At 48.3% G+C, this 19100-nt stretch overlaps 1 protein-coding gene across 5 annotated transcripts in view; it reads left to right on the forward strand.

Annotated features, from left to right (window-relative positions):
- Positions 1 to 19100, forward strand: part of col11a1a (collagen, type XI, alpha 1a) — a 432184-nt gene that overhangs the window by 391403 nt on the left and 21681 nt on the right. For all 5 annotated transcript variants that reach the window (XM_059648209.1, XM_059648208.1, XM_059648211.1 and 2 more), the window contains 6 exons: positions 453 to 506; positions 894 to 947; positions 2944 to 2997; positions 11884 to 11937; positions 17626 to 17733; positions 17844 to 17897. In XM_059648209.1, coding sequence (XP_059504192.1) covers positions 453 to 506; positions 894 to 947; positions 2944 to 2997; positions 11884 to 11937; positions 17626 to 17733; positions 17844 to 17897 — 378 coding nt within the window. The remainder of the gene's footprint in view (positions 1 to 452; positions 507 to 893; positions 948 to 2943; positions 2998 to 11883; positions 11938 to 17625; positions 17734 to 17843; positions 17898 to 19100) is intronic.

Here is a 19100-nt window from a genome sequence, read left to right on the forward strand (position 1 = left end):
GGTGTGGTGATGGGTGTGTGGAGGTGGTGATGGGTGTGTGGGGAGCGGTGGGTGTGTGGGGGAGATAGGTATGATGGAAGTGTGGTAATGGATAGATGGGGATGATAGGGGTGTAGGTCTGGGGGTGTGGTGATGGATGTGTGGGGAGGTGGTGATGTGTGCGAGGGGAGTGGTGGGTGTGTGGGGGAGATGGGTGTGATGGAGATGATTGGGGTGTGGTAATGGGGGAGTTGGGGGTGTTAGGGGTATGGCGTTGGGGGTGTGGGGAGGTGGTGATGGGGCTGTGGGGAGCGGTGGGTGTGTGTGGGAGATGGGGGTGATGGAGATGATGGGGGTGTGGTGATGGGGGTGTGGGGGAGATGGTTAATGGATGGTGATTATTGTCCTAGTGAAAGTTTGGGGCTATCGAACGAGCCCGTACAGTTAATTCCTGTTGATTCTCTCTCCTTTAGGGTCCTGTTGGTTTCCCTGGGGATCCAGGACCTCCTGGAGAACCAGGAACACCAGTAAGTACCTTCACTCCCTCCTCCAAGAACCTCTCTCTGCGCGTTACCTGGTGCTAACTGTGTTACAAATATTCCTTCACTATTTTTGGAGAAATTGAACCAAAATAAAGGATTTTTTTTGGAATAATGGTTTATGCATGACATCGGAGCAGATAGTGATCACTATTGTGGTCTCTACTTTGCTTCCTACATTTCCTAACTGTCCAGGAACACGACACTAATCACACTTGGCTCATTGTAATGCTTCTGTTAATGGGAACTAGTTAAATATTAGAGGAACATTATGCAAATTGTTCAACTCAAGTAGGTCAACTTATGAGTAATTAGAGACAGTAATGTGGCCATGATGTATTGTATGCATTAAGTACAATGTCACGTCTGTTGCAGGGAACAGATGGAACTCCTGGTGAGAAAGGTGAAGATGGAGAGGCGGGACAGCCTGTGAGTATCTTTCACAGTAATGCAGGGTAACCGAGGAGACATGTGCATTGCCAAACACCCATTACTTACACCTCGACACAGTGCTCCAGCTGCTGTGGTCATGTTACAGCGCGCGCGCACGTGTGTGTCTGTGTGTGTGTGTGTGCACGCACGCGCGGGGTGGGGATGTGTGAGGTGTGGGGGCGTGTTGGTGTGTAGAGTGTTGGACAGATTACTCGCTGAGATCATGGGATTATCAGATTGTTTTATGATGACAGACCATAAAATATTGGAACAGAATTTGGCCGTTCAGCATCTAGTCTACTCCGTCATTCAGTCATGGTTGACATGTTTCGCAACCGCATTTTCTTGCCTCCTCCCTCTAACTGTGCGGGTTAGTGTGGGATTGGCTGTGCTAAAGTACCCCATAGTGCCCAGGGATGTGCAGGTTAGTGTGGGATTGGCTGTGCTAAAGTGCCCCATAGTGCCCAGGGATGTGCAGATTAGAGTGGATTGGCCGTGCTAAATTGTCCCAGGTACTAGGTTGTACTAAGTTGATGACTTATATATGTTTTCAAGACAGAGGGTTGCTGGGAGTGGCTGAGTAAGGATCTAGTTTCAGCTGGTTCTCATGGAACCTCTTGGAGGGCCCCATAGCAGCACAGTCTCTGGGTTCAAGTCCCACTTGCTACAGAGGAGCATGATGAGATCTTCAAACAGGTTGTTTAGAAAAATAGATTAATAAGAAATTGCATCTTGTGGGGATTGCATTCACAGAATTTAATGAAAATGCAAAACTACACACGGAGGATGAGAGCAGACAGGATGAATTCCGTGAAGTTAGACTGGGAATATATTCAAAGCTGTTATTTCCATCTGACTCTCAGGTTACCAATCAATGCCTTCACTATCACAGAAATTGTATATGTTTAGTTTCAGCACAATTATATCACCAGTTATTCTGATTGGACAAAGTCCAGGAGGTGATTTCGTGCAGGTTGAGGTTTGGTAAAACTGACACAGAAATGAAAGCTCCATGTGTCTGGGAATCTAAGAACTTGAAACCATCAATATCACAAAGTCCCGAATAAATCCCTTCGGGAATTCAGGAAAAATGTCAGAGAGGGTTGGGGGAATGTGGGACTCACTCCCATGGAGCAGGGGGGGAATGTGGGACTTACTCCCACAAGGAGAGGGGGGGAATGTGGGACTCACTCCCACAGGGAGAGGGGGGGGGAATGTGGGACTTACTCCCACAAGGAGAGGCGGGGAATGTGGGACTCACTCCCAGAGGGAGGTGGGGGGGGATGTGGGACTCACTCCCACAGGGAGGGGGTGGGGGGAATGTGGGACTCACTCCCACAGGGAGGGGGTGGGGGGAATGTGGGACTCACTCCCACAGGGAGGGGGTGGGGGGAATGTGGGACTCACTCCCACAGGGAGGAGGGGGGGGCAATGTGGGACTCACTCCCACAAGAAGAGTAGGGGAATGTGGGACTCACTCCCACAGGGAGAGGGGGGTGAATGTGGGACTCACTCCCACAGGGGCAGGGGAGGGGAATGTGGGACTCACTCCCACAGGGAGATGGGAGGGAATGTGGGACTCACTCTCACAGGGGGTGGGGGGGAATGTGGGATTCACTCCCACAGGGAGATGGGAGGGAATGTGGGACTCACTCCCACAGGGAGATGGGAGGGAATGTGGGACTCACTCCCACAGGGGGTGGGGGGGAATGTGGGATTCACTCCCACAGGGAGAGTGTCAGAGTAGCTCCCATGGACTGGGTGGTGTAGTGTTCTGGATACAGTGAGGGGGAAAGGTATTGAAGGATCTGCTGACGGGGTGAGATGACATGGGGCTGGGAGGAACGTGGTCTGGAGCAGAAATCCCGGGGTGGGGCAGATGAGCTGAATGGTGAATTTGTGACGTGGGAATTAAGTAGAAATTTGAAGATTTATGTTGTGTTTTCATATTAGACTCCATCAGTCACTGAGCCGTGTTTTCAATGTATTTCAGGGACCTCCTGGACCATCGGGAGAAGCAGGACCCCCGGGACCTCCTGGAAAACGGGTAAGACCATGTACAGCCAGCGTTCTGGCTTCAATTCAGAGTCTGTGTTTTTGAATTTGCTGAGGTTAGGAAACCCAATCAGTGTTAAATCAACCCATTGTACGCCAAGATCTATCACCCATCACTACAAACTCAACTGCACTGGCTCTCTCTGTACCAATGATCCCTGTAACCTCCTCCAGCCCCTACACCCCCTCCCTATCTCTGTAACCTCCTCCAGCCCCTACACCCCCTCCCTATCTCTGTAACCTCCTCCAGCCCCTACACCCCCTCCCTATCTCTGTAACTCCCTCCAGCCCCTACACCCCCTCCCTATCTCTGTACCCTCCTCCAGCCCCTACACCCCCTCCCTATCTCTGTACCCTCCTCCAGCCCCTACACCCCCTCCCTATCTCTGTAACTCCCTCCAGCCCCTACACCCCCTCCCTATCTCTGTAACTCCCTCCAGCCCCTACACCCCCTCCCTATCTCTGTAACCTCCTCCAGCCCCCTACACCCCCTCCCTATCTCTGTAACCTCCTCCAGCCCCTACACCCCCTCCCTATCTCTGTAACCTCCTCCAGCCCCTACACCCCCTCCCTATCTCTGTACCCTCCTCCAGCCCCTACACCCCCTCCCTATCTCTGTAACCCCTTCAGTCCCTACACCCCCTCCCTATCTCTGTAACCCCCTCCAGCCCCTACACCCCTCCCTATCTCTGTAACCTCCTCCAGCCCCTACACCCCCTCCCTATCTCTGTAACCTCCTCCAGCCCCTACACCCCCTCCCTATCTCTGTACCCTCCTCCAGCCCCTACACCCCCTCCCTATCTCTGTACCCTCCTCCAGCCCCTACACCCCCTCCACCCCCTCCCTATCTCTGTACCCTCCTCCAGCCCCTACACCCCCTCCCTATCTCTGTAACCCCTTCCAGCCCCTACACCCCCTCCCTATCTCTGTAACTCCCTCCAGCCCCTACACCCCCTCCCTATCTCTGTAACCTCCTCCAGCCCCCTACACCCCCTCCCTATCTCTGTAACCCCCTTCAGTCCCTACACCCCCTCCCTATCTCTGTAACCCCCTCCAGCCCCTACACCCCTCCCTATCTCTGTAACCTCCTCCAGCCCCTACACCCCCTCCCTATCTCTGTACCCTCCTCCAGCCCCTACACCCCCTCCCTATCTCTGTACCCTCCTCCAGCCCCTACACCCCCTCCCTATCTCTGTAACCCCTTCCAGCCCCTACACCCCCTCCCTATCTCTGTAACTCCCTCCAGCCCCTACACCCCCTCCTATCTATGTAACCTCCCCCACCACACACTGTCCCTCATTCTGCCCGTATCCTATGAATGAATAAGCAGAGATTGTCTGCAGCAGCTGCTCTTAGAGCTGTATATTGCACCGTGGGGCTGGGGATTGCAATTCCTGACCTGCTCTCGAGCAGGGTGTGTGCTCCATCCACAGTGTCTCAATGTGTGAGTGCGATCTGTGCTGAGATTGGAATGTTGTGTTGGTTTATTTCAGTCTGTTCAATGTTTATTGATCTCCAGCATCAGAAATGCAACTGTTAATGAATTTGCAATAGAGGGCTTGTTACCTCTCTGAAAGGCCAGGCTTCATTAAGTGGGGTTTTATTGCATTTCAATATTAGAGAACGTTATTTAAAATTTCTTCCACTGAAAAACAATGTCGTATTCCTCTTCCTGACCATCTCCAGGTCCATTTGTAAACGATTAAATCGGATTGTAATTATTCTGCTCACATTGAATAAATCCTGCAGTGATGCAGCTGATAAAAATCTTTCGTTGCAATTCTTCTACACCTTCTACTTTTAACCTGCACAATATGACAACAAAGTGTCAGACACTCACTGTTTCTGTCTTCTCTGAGACTGAAAGATATCCCAGGCAACTTCCATTTATAAAAGTAATTTAATGAGCTTCAATGGACAAACCTCATTGCCTCATGCCTGAAGGTGGTTTTGTACTTCCTTCAGGATTGTTTCTGATGCTACATTAGGGCTAGGCTGATAGAAATAGTGAATAGGATTAGGCGATGGTTTTTCCAGCAGTTCTCAGCTCCTGTGACAGAGTGGTTGGTGCAGACAACCACAAGATCCCTTGATCGGACAATGACATGACCAAGAATGTGCCAACGTTCACAGCCAATGTTTGTTGCCACAAGATGTTGTATTTGTCTCTGATGAAATAAAATGTTTTTCTAGCCATCCCTTGCGGTATGTATCTCCCAGCACACGATGACGATATTGTACAGTTTCCAGGTTAGGGGGAACTAAAGGCTGTGAGACAGACATTCATCTGTTCCTATGGCATGGGGCTCAATGAGAGAGTCAATTGTTTTTTAATGATTTGGATTTTATTAATACAGGGCTGCTTAAGAATGGCCTGTCTTCTATGTAGAACATACAACAGTACAGGCCCTTCAGCCCGCCATGTTGTGCCGAACTTTTACTCTAATCCCAAGGTCTAGCTAACCTCCACCCCTACCTTATACCATCATCAATTTGCCTAATAGCCGCTTAAATGCTCCAGTGAGGCTGATTCCACTACCCTCTCCGGCAATGCATTCCATGCCCTGACGTCTCCCCTATATCTATCGCCACTCACTTTAAAACTATGCCCCCTCCTAAAAGCTACCTCCACCCTGGGAAAAGTCTCTGGCTGTCTATGCTATCTATACCTCTGATCATTTTGTAAACCTCTATCAAGTCATCTCTCATCTTTTGTCGTTCTAAAGAGAAAAGCCCCAGCTCTCTCAACCTTTCCTTGCAAGGCAACATCCTGGTAAATCTCCACTGCACCTTTCCAACGCTTCCACATCTTTCCCGTATTGAGGTGACCAGAACTGGACGCAATACTCCAGATGTGGCCGAACCAGGCTTTTGTATGGCTGGAGCATAACTTCATGGCTCTTGAACTCAATCCCTCTATTAGTGAAAGCTAACACACCATACGTCTTCTTAACAACTCTATCCACCTGGGTGGCACCTCTCAGGGAACTGTGGACATGAACCCCAAGATTCCTCTGCTCCTCCACACTGACAAGAATCTTTCTGTTAGCCCTGTATTCTGCTTTCAGGTTTGTCCTTCCAAAATGAATCACCTCACATTTTTCAGAGTTAAACTCCACCTGCCACTTCTCAGCCCAGCTCTGCATCCTATCAATGTTCCTTTGTAACCTAGAACAGCCCTCCGCACTGTCCACAACGTGACCCACCTTTGTATCATCCATGAACTTGCTAATCCACCCTTCCACTCCTACATCCAAATCATTTACAACATATTACCAACAAGTGAAGACCAACATTGTGCCTGATTCAATTAGCCAATCGCTGGGATGGACAGTTAACAGCTGACTTGCACTGAAATTCAATCAGGACCTTCACTGGGTTTTGTGACAAAAGGTGGATCCCATACACAGGGGCCCATTTGGCCAATCAGAATCAACTGCACAACAAATCAGCATCCTTCCCCCTGCTGTACATATCGATCTGAAGTAGCCCTCAGGAAGGGTCACTGGATCCGAAACATTAACTGTATTTCGCTTCACAGATGCTGCCAGACCGGCTGAGCTTTTCCAGCAACTTCTGTTCTTGTTCCTGATTTACAGCATCCGCAGCTGTTTGGATTTTTGTTGTTTATTATAAATTGCTCTGATGCTTTGGAATTTGACATTCTTGCATTTGCCCTGGATGCAAGATGAGATTCTGATGAAGGGTCTAGGCCCGAAATGTCAGCCTTTCCTGCTCCTCTGCTGCTGGGCCTGCTGTGTTCATCCAGCTCCACACCTTGTTATCTGAAGCAACATAGTCCTCTTTTCCAAAATCATCAGAGAGCCATTCATTCAAGGGTAAGTAGAGATAGACAATAAATACCACATCCCGTGAGAACAAAGTAAATTGTGTGTAGCCCCCCCCACCCCCGATTGTATGTGATCTCACTGAGCGAAAAGAAAGTCTCGGTAAATTTTTGTTAAATTGCCTGTTTGAAAACGCCAGCAGCTGAATCAAATGTATTTGTTTTGTGGCAGCTTTGTCAATCACACCATCTGTGCAAGAAATTTGAATAATGCCTCGGTATCCTTCTCACAGCCCCTCCACAGATTTACGAAGTAATTCCCTATCTCAGACAAAATGTTCAATCTTGACAGTTGGAGATAACTTCATAATAGGTTATTGATTTCAAAGCTTTGAGTGGCAGCAGCCTGGAACAGTTCCAGATTGCTGCAGACATTCAGCAGGAGAGATTACAGGGAACTAGTGTTCCTCACTGATGTGGACAGTGTGTGTAGGACCCAATTACTGGCTCTCAGATTCCTCTGACAGAAGTCAGCGTTTCATAGCTCGATTTTAAAAACAATTGTGTTCTAATTCCCCAACTGATATCTAAAAAGATGAAAATGTGTTGGAGTGTCTGACACAGGCTTCACTATCCTGCTGATTGTATGGATTATGTTTTATGATCCAGCTGATTTGAGGCATTGAGAAAGAGCTTGTTTTGCAGTAAGGTCCAGGGAATAAAGTATTTAGGATATCATCAGGAAACTTCATTAGAGCCTGAGTATGTCTGTGACCATCGTTTTGGTCAGTGAGCAGGTATCCCCTCGTGACTCTGTCAGATTCTCCATCTCCATATGATGAAGGTTCACATGGTGAAAGATGCTCTATCTGGTTATTATCTGATTGTGGGATTCTTCTGTTTCTGTGTAAATAATTTCAGCTTTTCAGTAGTGCGCATTGAAATGGATTCCACATCCTTTCTGCCAAGAGGGAGATATATTAAATGTTTGATGGGCTCTGTGCTCTGGGTAATTCTCTCAGCAATTTGCTCCTTAGTCAGAGTTCTCCAGTCTCCATTGGTCAATTAGGATTCGTTTCTTGGTACTCACCATTTCAATCGCAGTGTGTGAGATAAATAATGATTGCATTTCCTCCTGAGCTGAAACACGAATGAATTGTTAAATTCTCTGTCTGATACAGTCTAGTAAAGAGTGCTTCCTTATTTGATTGTTTTAGGAGGAGATTTTATCTCACAGAGGGAAGCCATTCAGTCCAAAGTTCTCAGGCTGGCTCTTTGAAGAAGCAATCCAATTCAAACAACTGATCCTACCGTCTGCATGATAATGGGAACTACAGATGCTGTAGAATCCAAGATAATAAAATGTGAGGCTGGATGAACACAGCAGGCCAAGCAGCATCTCAGGAGCACAAAAGCTGACGTTTCGGGCCTAGACCCTTCATCAGAGAGGGAGGTGGGGAGAGGGAACTGGAATAAATAGGGAGAGAGGGGGAGGCAGACCAAAGATGGAGAGAAAAGAAGATAGGTAGAGAGGACAGTATAGGTGGGGAGGTAGCGAGGGGATAGGTCAGTCCAGGGAAGATGGACAGGTCAAGGAGGCGGAATGAGGTGGTATGTAGGAAATGGAGGTGCGGCTTGAGGTGGGAGGAAGGGATGGGTGAGAGAAAGAACAGGTTAGGGAAGCGGAGACAAGCTGGGCTGGTTTTGGGATGCAGTGGGGGGAGGGGAAGAACTGGGCTGGTTTTGGGATGCAGTGGGGGAAGGGGAGATTTTGAAACTTGTGAAGTCCACATTGATACCATTGGGCTGCAGGGTTCCCAAGCGGAATATGAGTTGCTGTTCCTGCAACCTTTGGGTGGCATCATTGTGGCACTGCAGGAGGCCCATGATGGACATGTCGTCTGAGGAGTGGGAGGGGGAGTTAAAATGGTTCGCGACTGGGAGGTGCAGTTGTTTGTTGCGAACTGAGCGGAGGTGTTCTGCAAAGCGGTCCCCAAGCCTCCGCTTGGTTTCCACAAGGTACAGGGAGCCACACCGGGTACAATGGATACAATATACCACATTGATAGATGTGCAGGTGAACATCTGCTTAATATGGAAAATCATCTTGGGGCCTGGGATGGGGGTGAGGGAGGAGGTGTGGGAGCAAGTGTGGCACTTCCTGCGGTTGCAGGGGAAGGTGCCGGGTGTGGTGGGGTTGGAGGGGAGTGTGGAGCAGACAAGGGAGTCATGGAGAGAGTGGTCTCTCCGGAAAGCAGACAAGGGTGGGGATGGAAAAATGGCTTGGGTGGTGGGGTCGGATAAACGTCAGCTTTTGTGCTCCTGAGATGCTGCTTTTGATGCTGTTGTGATCCTGCTGTGTTCTACCAGCTCCACACTTTGTTATCTTGGATCCTACCATCTCCGCCCAGTCCACCAGGTTTTTCAAGAGCAAAGAACAAAGAAAATTACAGCACAGGAACAGGCCCTTCAGCCCTCCAAGCCTGCACTGATCCAGATCCTCTGTCTAAACCTGTCACCTACTTTCCAAGGATCTGTATCCCTCTGCTCCCTGCCCATTCATCCAGATACATCTTAAATGTCACTATCGTGCCCACCTCTACCACCTCCACTGGCAACGCGTTCCAGGCACCCACCACCCTCTGTGTAAAGAACTTCCTACGCTTAACTCCCTTAAACTTTCCTCCTCTCACTTTGAACTCATGACCCCTAGTAATTGAGTCCCCCACTCTGGGAAAAAGCTTCTTGCTATCCACCCTGTCTATACCCCTCATGATTTTGCAGACCTCAATCAGGTCCCCCCTCAATCTCCGTCTTTCTAATGAAAATAATCCTAATCTACTCAACGTCTCTTCATAGCTAGCACCCTCCATACCAGGCAACATCCTGGTGAACCTCCTCTGCACCCTCTCCAAAGCATCCACATCCTTTTGGTAATGTGGCAACGAGAACTGTACACAGTACTCCAAATGTGGCCGAACCAAAGTCCTATACAACTGCAACATGACCTGCCAACTCTTGTACTCAATACCCCGCCCAGTGAAGGAAAGCATGCCGTATGCCTTCTTGACCACCCTATTGACCTGCGTTGCCACCTTCAGGGAACAATGGACCTGAACCAACAGATCTCTCTGTGCATCAATTTTCCCCAGGGCTTTTCCATTTATCATGTAGTTTGCTCTTGAATTGGACTTTCCAAAATGCATCACCTCGCATTTGCCTGGATTTAACTCCATCTGCCATTTATCTGCCCAACTGTCCGATCTATCTATATTCTGCTGTAATCTCCGACAGTCCCCTTCACTACCTGCTACTCCACCAACTTTAGTGTCATCTGCAAACTTGCTGATCAGACCATCTATACCTTACTCCGGATCATTTATGTATATCACAAACAACAGTGGTCCCAACACAGATCCCTGTGGAACACCACTGGTCACAGTTCTCCATTTTGAGAAACTCCCTTCCACTACAACTCTTTCTCCTGTTGCCGAGCCAGTTCTCTATCCATCTAGCTAGCACACCCTGGACCCCATGTGACTTCACTTTCTCCATCAGCCTGCCATGGGGAACCTTATCAAATGGCTTACTGAAGTCCATGTTTCTGACATCTACAGCCCTTCCCTCATCAATCAACTTCGTCACGCCCTCAAAGAATTTCCTTGTGATTATATCCCAATTTCTCCTGATTTACTGAATCAAACTCTCCAAGTTTTTGAACGCCTCAATTAAATTTCTGCAACCTCCAATCACACCAAACCTTCTCTGATCCAGCCCCTGTACCCCCTCCCTGCACCCCCTCCCCGTCCCTGGCCACCTCCTCTGGCCCCTACACCCCCTCCCTATCTCTGTAACCTCCTCCAGCCCCTGCACCCGCTCCCTATCTCTGTAACCTCCTCCACCTACACCCCTCCCTATCTCTGTAACCTCCTCCAGCCCCTGCACTCCCTCCCTATCTCTGTAACCTCCTCCAGCCCCAACACCCCCTCCCTATCTCTGTAACCCCCTCCACCTACACAAACTTTATATTTTTCTACATATTTGTTCTCTTGCACTTTCCGAGCTGTAGTTTTCTCCACCATTGGTAGCTGCATTTTCAGTTCCATGGCCATTGCTTCTGGAATTCCCCCTCGGCTTTCTTTGCTATCTCTGTCCAGCTCATTTCCTTTAAGTGCTGCTTAAACCGAGTATCTTTGACAATGAGATAACAAAGTGTGGAGTTGGATGAGCACAGCAGGCCAAGCAGCAAGAGAGGAGCGGGAAGGCTGATGTTTCAGGCCTAGATCCTTCATCAGAAATTCTGAATTTTCTGAAGAAGGATCTAGGCCCAAAACGTCAGCTTTTGTGCTACTGAGATGCTGCTTGGCCTGCTGTGTTCATCCAGCTCCACACTTTGTTATCTCAGATTCTCCAGCATCTGCAGTTCCTGCTGCCTCTGACTGTGCATCTGGTATCTTGGCCTTATCTCTCTCTCTGTCTCCATGATTCTGTCTATTTGTGCTCCTCTGAAGCACAGTCTGAGAGATTTTTATTTTGCCATGGATGCTATATAAATGCACATTATTGGGTGAGGTGTAAGTGACTCGTTCGCCAATGTGGAGAAAAGGAGAGGAATAAAAGAAATCTTTTCATTTAGAAATGGCTGAGGAGCGACTGAGTTGAGAGAATGTTACCTCAGGCAGCTTTTGATTTCGATACAGCTGAAGGTCTAGCAGAGAAATGAAGGTGGATTTAATCTCGGATTGTGAAACCCTGGTGAACACAATCAAAAGAAAGTGATTTGCCTCCAGAAAGAATGAACAGCAAAGTGTTTTTTATAGAATGCGATATTCCCAGGATATTGTGCGGTTTACAGGGAAGAAAACCGGCTTTATCTAATTTATCGTTCGATATGGAGGGTGTGGTTTGCTGCAGGGCAGTTATTAAAAATAAGGGTGTCTCACACAAGTCTGATACGGGAAAAAAAATGCAATGAATCTTTGAAAGAAACCATGTTGATGTTGTTTGCCACTGAGAGAGATGGTTGAGACTGTAGAGGATTGTTTTCCAATTTCCATACAGTTTTAAATAAGCAGCTACTTGTTTCTACAGGGACCCCACGGAGCAGCTGGGCCTGAAGGAAGACAGGGAGAAAAAGGAGCAAAGGTACACCATTACATTCCTATCAGCTACATTCGCACTGATTGACACTGAGCATACTTTTCAAACAGGAATACGAAGACGTTTTTCCTTCTATTCGATACATTTTAAATAAGCCATGCTGTCCAGGGAATGGGGACAATGATTAATTATCTCATAAAAATTAGTGTTGTTCATGCATTAGGATTGAAGCTCATTGCCAACAGTAAAGTGGCTCATTTCATTGGCACCACATCCACAAACGTCCCACTCCCTCCACCACAGACGCTCAGTCGCAGCAGTGTGTACTATCCACAAGATGCACTGCAGAAATTCACCAAAGATCCTCAGACAGCACCTTCCAAACCCACAACCACTTCCATCCAGAAGGACAAAGACATCAGACGTATGTGAACCCCACCCCCTGCAAGCTCCACTTTGAGCCACTCACCATCCTGACTTGGAAATATATCGCTGTTCCTTCATTGTCACTGGGTCAAAATCCTGTGAATTTCTGCAGTGCATCTTGTAGATAGTACACACTGCTGCTACGGAGCATCGGCGGTGGAGGGAGTGAATGCTTGTGGATGTGGTTTCAGTCAAGTGGGGGCTTTGTCCTGGATGGTGTAAATCTTCTTGAGTGTTGTTGGGGCTACACTCACCCAGAGAAGTGGGGAGTATTCCATCACACTCCTGACTTGTGCCTTGTAGATGGTGGACAGGCTTTTGGGGGGGGGTCAGGAGATGTCATAACTCCGAGAGATTGAACTGGAAATAAACCCCACAAATCGCAGTGCCATCACTAATGTGAACATTTTGATGAGACCCCTGAATTGTGCAGTTTTACCCAACCACCTGACTGTGGTGAAATGAATATTTATGAGGGTTTTTATCATAAAACGAGAAAATCTCTATTTATTTTAATGAAAGTTCTTTTACCAATGGCAAGAAAGAAATATGAATTGCTTACTTACAACTGTTTTACTTAAATTCTTGTACACGTACAAAAACACACAGGGAGCATCAGGAGAAAAAATTTGTCGGAGAAGCCTAGTCCTGGCACCAATTTGGGTCAAAGCTGACGGATTTGTTTCGGATTCTTTGCGAATGATCGGAGATTGTGGGCACACCGATCCTCGCTGGCTGAGACCTTTGTCTTCTCAGTGCCTCTGAGGCGTTTTCCCCTTTACACTTTCAGGAAGTGATGATTCAGAACAGCTACCGTCAGAGTTCTGTTACTTTGTCACCCAGGAGGGAGAGAAAAAGATTTTCATGCTGCCTGTCTCTGTCTTGTCTAGAAAGGCCTGTTGTACTGTCCAGACACAAAGCTGGAGCCACTTGCTCAGAACTAGTCAGGAAGTAGTTATTACCTCGAATCCACCCGAGCCCACACAACAGCTCCTTGTGGGGAAAAAAATTGGAGAACTGTCCTGGGTAAAATAGACCTAAGCTGGCACACACTGTGCCAGTGAGTCTGATACCGTCCCCCACTGATCGAATCAGGCAACACTATAAATGTGACTCACTATCAGTTCCTGTTATTAGCTTTAAAACCACAAATAACTTCATAGATGGGCTTCTTGGTTTAAAGCAGTGTCCATTCTCATATTTTAGTCAACAGTTCAAGGAATAAAAGGAAGGGTCACCCGACCCAAAATGTTAACTCTGTTTTCTCCTCCACAGATGCTGCCAGACCTGCTGAGCTTTTCCAGCAACTTTGTTTTTGTTCAAGGAATAAAAGTGTCCTTTACAGGTGGTAAGCAACTTGCTGCAGTATTCCTAACCTCTCACCTGGCCTTGTGTGCGCAATATTTATGTCACTAGCCCAGGGCACTCTGCGGTCAATGCTACCCCCCCGCCCCCAACACCGAGGATGTTGATATTGGGGGGTTCAGTGACAGTAACACCACTGATTGACCAGGAGTCAGATACCAGTCTTACGCCAATTCCATTCACTCCTCGTGATTCCGAGAAGCAGGAGCCATGGTTAGATTCGCTCTAGTTGGATATGGTCAGTGCCTGATACTTGTATGTCAGCAACGTCACTTGGCACTTGTCAGCCCAAACTAATGTTGCCCAGGTCTTGGTGCATTTGGAAATGGAATGATTCATTGACTGGCCGGTTGGATTTATTCTGCTTTTTGTGTACACCTGGGCAGTTTTCCACATTGGTGGGTAGATGTACTGTTGTAACTGTACTGGAACAGCTTGGCTAGGGGAGCAGCAGGAACACAGCTCCTCAGGACTATTGCCAGAATGCTCTCAGGGCCCATAGCCTTTGCAGTGTCCAGTGTCTCCAACCGCTTCTCGGAATCATGAGGAGTGAATGGAATTGGCGGAAGACTGGTATCTGTAATGCTGGAGACCTCCCAGATCCCAGATAATGTGTCTGATTGGTTATCACCCAGTGAATACCAATAGTTAATAGGGTTTATCTGGTCTTCCAACGGTCAGTCGCTAATTCTGATGAAGGGTCTAGGCCCGAAACGTCAGCTTTTGTGCTCCCGAGATGCTGCTTGGCCTGCTGTGTTCATCCAGCCTCACATTTTATTATCTTGGAATTCTCCAGCATCTGCAGTTCCCATTATCTCTGATACTATTTTAACCGCTAATGGGATTGACCTGGTTATTCCCGATGAGGGTCAGGAGCTAATGGGATTGACCTGGTTATTCCTCGGTCAGGATCAGGAGCTATTGGGATTGACCTGGTTATTCCCCAATCAGGGTCAGGAGCTAATGGGATTGACCTGGTTATTCCCGGTGAGGGTCAGGAGCTAATGGGATTGACCTGGTTATTCCCAAGTCAGGGTCAGGAGCTAATGGGATTGACCTGGTTATTCCCCGGTCAGGGTCACTCGCCAATGGGATTGACCTGGTTATCCCCCGGTGAAGGTCAGGAGCTAATGGGATTGACCTGGTTATCCTCCGGTGAGGGTCAGGAGCTGATGGGATTGACCTGGTTATCCCGGTGAGGGTCAGAAGCTAATGGGGTTGACCTGGTTATCCCCGGTGACAGTTGGTAGAGGATGGATCTAGTTTTGTTCCAGGTTTGGTTACAGTTTAAAGTTACACACTGAATGATTTGCGGTGAATGAGGAGTAGTCCCAGTGGTAGTACATGTGAAGGTTTCTGACACTGAGGTCACATTGACCCCCTGGCCAATGGAGAAGGTTTTATTTATAATGACTGCTGACCTGTGCTGACCAGTGAAAGTATCTGCTGATTGGTCGTTAAGCTGCAGTCTGGTATCATTTGCTGAGATGCCTTGTTTAATCAGTCGATGAACAGACAGTAAAATGTGAGGCTGGATGAACACAGCAGGCCAAGCAGCATCTCAGGAGCACAAAAGCTGACGTTTCGGGCCTAGACCCTTCATCCTCTGATGAAGGGTCTAGGCCCGAAACGTCAGCTTTTGTGCTCCTGAGATGCTGCTTGGCCTGCTGTGTTCATCCAGCCTCACATTTTATTATCTTGGAATCTCCAGCATCTGCAGTTCCCATTATCTCTGATGAATAGACAGTGACTGCTTCAGGCTTTAATCCTTCTGGTTACTGAGACATTCACACCCTCCCTCCCTCCCATACTGACCTTACTCCGAAGTGATCAGTGGGTTGAAAGAGAAGGTGCTGAGTGGGATTTCACCTCCAACAAACTGGACACACTTTACTGAGCCAGTTGTGGGGGACATTACACACACTCTGGTCTCAGACAGCACCCCTTGCAATGGACAGGCATGGCCCATACTTGCTGCAAGTTCAGACAAATGAGAAGGAGACAGAGTATTGCCAGGGCAGTTCAACAGGCTGGGGCAGGGTCATTTCAGTCAGAATTCATTTACAGATAGCAAGAGACCACTCAGCCCATCAAAGTCATGTTAGCTCCTCACAGAGCAATCTGATGATCCCACTCCCCTAGGAGTTATAAATTTACTGTTCTTCTAGTCACCTTCCAAAAATCATTAGAAGGAGTAAACTGACTGAGATCTGCAAGAGCCCTTTCTAATAACGAGGGGGTTCACCAGGCAGATGGAGCGAAGACATTCCCAAACGCTCCTCAGAGCCATCAATAGTAAAGAATCCCTCATAAATCCCGATGGGAATTCAGGAGAAACCTTTTCTCCAGGGAGAAGGGGAAATGTGGGGCTCACCCCCACAGGGATGAGGGGACGTGGAATGTGGGGCATACCCCCACAGGGATGGGGGGGCACAGAATGTGGGGCTCACCCCCACAGGGAGAGGTGGGGGCACAGAATGTAGGGCTCACCCCCACAGGGAGAGGGGGGGCGCAGAAAGTGGGGCTCACCCCCACAGGGAGAGGGGGGGCGCAGAAAGTGGGGCTCACCCCCACAGGGAAGGGGGGTGCAGAAAGTGGGGCTCACCCCCACAGGGAAGGGGGGGGGTGCAGAAAGTGGGGCTCACCCCCACAGGGAAGGGGGTGGCGCAGAATGTGGGGCTCACCCCCACAGGGAAGGGGGTGGCGCAGAATGTGGGGCTCACCCCCACAGGGAAGGGGGTGGCGCAGAATGTGGGGCTCACCCCCACAGGGAAGGGGGTGGCGCAGAATGTGGGGCTCACCCCCACAGGGAAGGGGGTGGCGCAGAATGTGGGGCTCACCCCCACAGGGAAGGGGGTGGCGCAGAATGTGGGGCTCATTCCCACGGGGAGAGGGGAATTGGAATACTGTGGATACAATGAGAGGGAAGCTGGATAAACATACTCGGGGGGAAGGAATTGAAAGGTTTGCTGACAGGGTAAGGTGATGAGACTGGGCGCAGCAGAAATCCCACATGGAGCAGATGGGCTGAATGACCTGTTTGTGTGCTGAAGATATGAAGTGTGGAGATTACACCAAGTTCAGGAGGAAGAGGACACTTTGGATCAGTGGTTCCCAAAGCTGACCCCTCAGGGTTTGGGGGGTGGGGAGGAGTCCTCATGTCTGCCATATTGAAACAATTCTGTAATTCCATCAGCTTCACTGAACTGTCTCTATTGTAATGGAAGTAAATATTTGAACACTGACCATCTTAAAACATAATAAATTTGAAAAACTAAATGTTAAAACACAAAAGATCAGGTGTGGACACACTCCCCTTATTCACTATCTATCACATAAGCTCCCAATCAGAATGGTCCATCTCTCTCAATGAGTTCTTGTCAAATTCTCTGTGATGTTGAACATTTAGATTTTGAAGTTTCTCATGTTTCAAGCAGGACTCTATTTAAACCCTTTGTTTTTGTTACAAAGGAGCCAACACGATGGAGATGACAGAATTGATCTAAGCAACAAGACATTGTTCATGAGCATTGCCCTGGCTCTCCAAAGGGACAGTCTAACCATTGAAAAATATTCAGAACATCGCTCTCCTAGGCCTGTTGACCAAAGTTGCCATAACTGGAAACCCAAGTGTTCAGTGACCTAAGAGATGTCAACTTAGGAGTGATAGTAAGATGCCAATGACCAGAAACTCAACTGGACTCGCCGCATTAACACAGTGGCTACAGGAGTAGGTCAGGGGTAGGAATCCTGCAGCAAATAACTCGCCTCCTGGTTCCCCAAAACCTGTCCACCATCTACAAGGTACAAGGCAAGGCGTGAGGGAAATAAAAATACATTGCCCTGAAATCTATTAGACTTTAGAAACTTCTGGACAGTGTGAAGCATTGATGATAAAGTGGGCTGCATTGCTGAATATTGACTGTTTTTGTTGGGCCACAGGGTGAATCAGGAGCAGAGGGGCCTCCCGGAAAAACCGGCCCAGTCGGCCCTCAGGGACCTCCAGGAAAATCAGGCCCCGAGGGGTTGCGAGGAATTCCCGGGCCTGTTGTAAGTACACCTGGAAATCACAGTCACCTCACTGTTTAATTGGCTTCTGATAATCTATATAAATGGCAGGGAATAATTTGACAAAAACTGGCCATTTATCTGCTTTGCAGGGTGAACAAGGTCTCCCTGGACCACCTGGTCAAGACGGACCCCCAGGACCAATTGTAAGTGAATGGCATATGTTGTCGGTGTATGTTGTGTAAAGCATTTAGAGAGACATTACAGAATGACACAACTCACTCAATCAGCAAATTCCATATAAAACAACAGTAACAATTTGTTAAGTAATGTCCCAAGTGCCTCACAAAGCCAGGCTGATACTGACCACAGAACTTGGAATGAGATATCAGGACATGTGACCAGAGGCCTGGTCAAAGATGGGACTTTAAGGAACATCCTATAGGGGAAGGGACGGGGTAGGGAGGCATTTCCAGGTATTGGGGTAGGCAGCTGAAGGTAGAGCCTCTGTTCCTGGAGCAATGGGAATCTGGTTCAAGGGGCCAGACTGAGAGGGACGCTACCTCCACAAGCCTGGGTTCATGGAAACTCCAGCTCATTCTGCTTCACTTTTAACTTCAAATTCGCAGGAGTTGGGTGCTCATTCTCTGAATATTTGTATAATGGAAAATTTCAGATTTACCCAATCATGGCAAGACACTCCCAGGACAGGGACAGCACGGGGTTAGATACAGAGTAAAGCTCCCTCTACACTGTCCCCCATCAAACACTCCCAGGGACAGGGGTGCATGGCATTAGATACAGAGTAAAGCTCCCTCTACACTGTCCCCCATCAAACACTCCCAGGGACAGGGGTGCATGGCATTAGATATAGAGTATCCATGTACACAGATCCTTGAAAGTTGCCACCCAGGTTGACAGGGCTGTTAGGAAGGCATACAGTGTTCTAGCTTTTATTAATCGAGGGATCGAGTTCTGGAACCAAGAGGTTATGCTGCAGACGTACAAAACTCTGGTGCGGCCGCACTTGGAGTATTGCATACAGTTCTGGTCACCGCATTATAAGAAGGATGTGGAAGCTTTGGAAAGGGTGCAGAGGAGATTTACTAGGATGTTGCCTGGTATGGAGGGAAGGTCTTACGAGGAAAGGCTGAGGGACTTGAGGCTGTTTTCATTAGAGAGAAGGTTGAGAGGTGACTTAATTGAAACATATAAAATAATCAGAGGGTTAGTTAGGGTGGATTGGGAGAGACTTTTTCCTAGGATGGTGATGGCGAGCACGAGGGGCCATAGCTTTAAATTGAGGGATGATAGATATAGGACAGATGTCAGAGGTAGTTTCTTTACTCAGAGTAGTAAGGGAATGGAACGCTTTGCCTGCAACGGTAGTAGATTCGCCAACTTTAGGT

This window comes from Stegostoma tigrinum, chromosome 8 (assembly GCF_030684315.1).
Source record: "Stegostoma tigrinum isolate sSteTig4 chromosome 8, sSteTig4.hap1, whole genome shotgun sequence".
NCBI classification, from domain to species: Eukaryota; Metazoa; Chordata; class Chondrichthyes; order Orectolobiformes; family Stegostomatidae; genus Stegostoma; species Stegostoma tigrinum.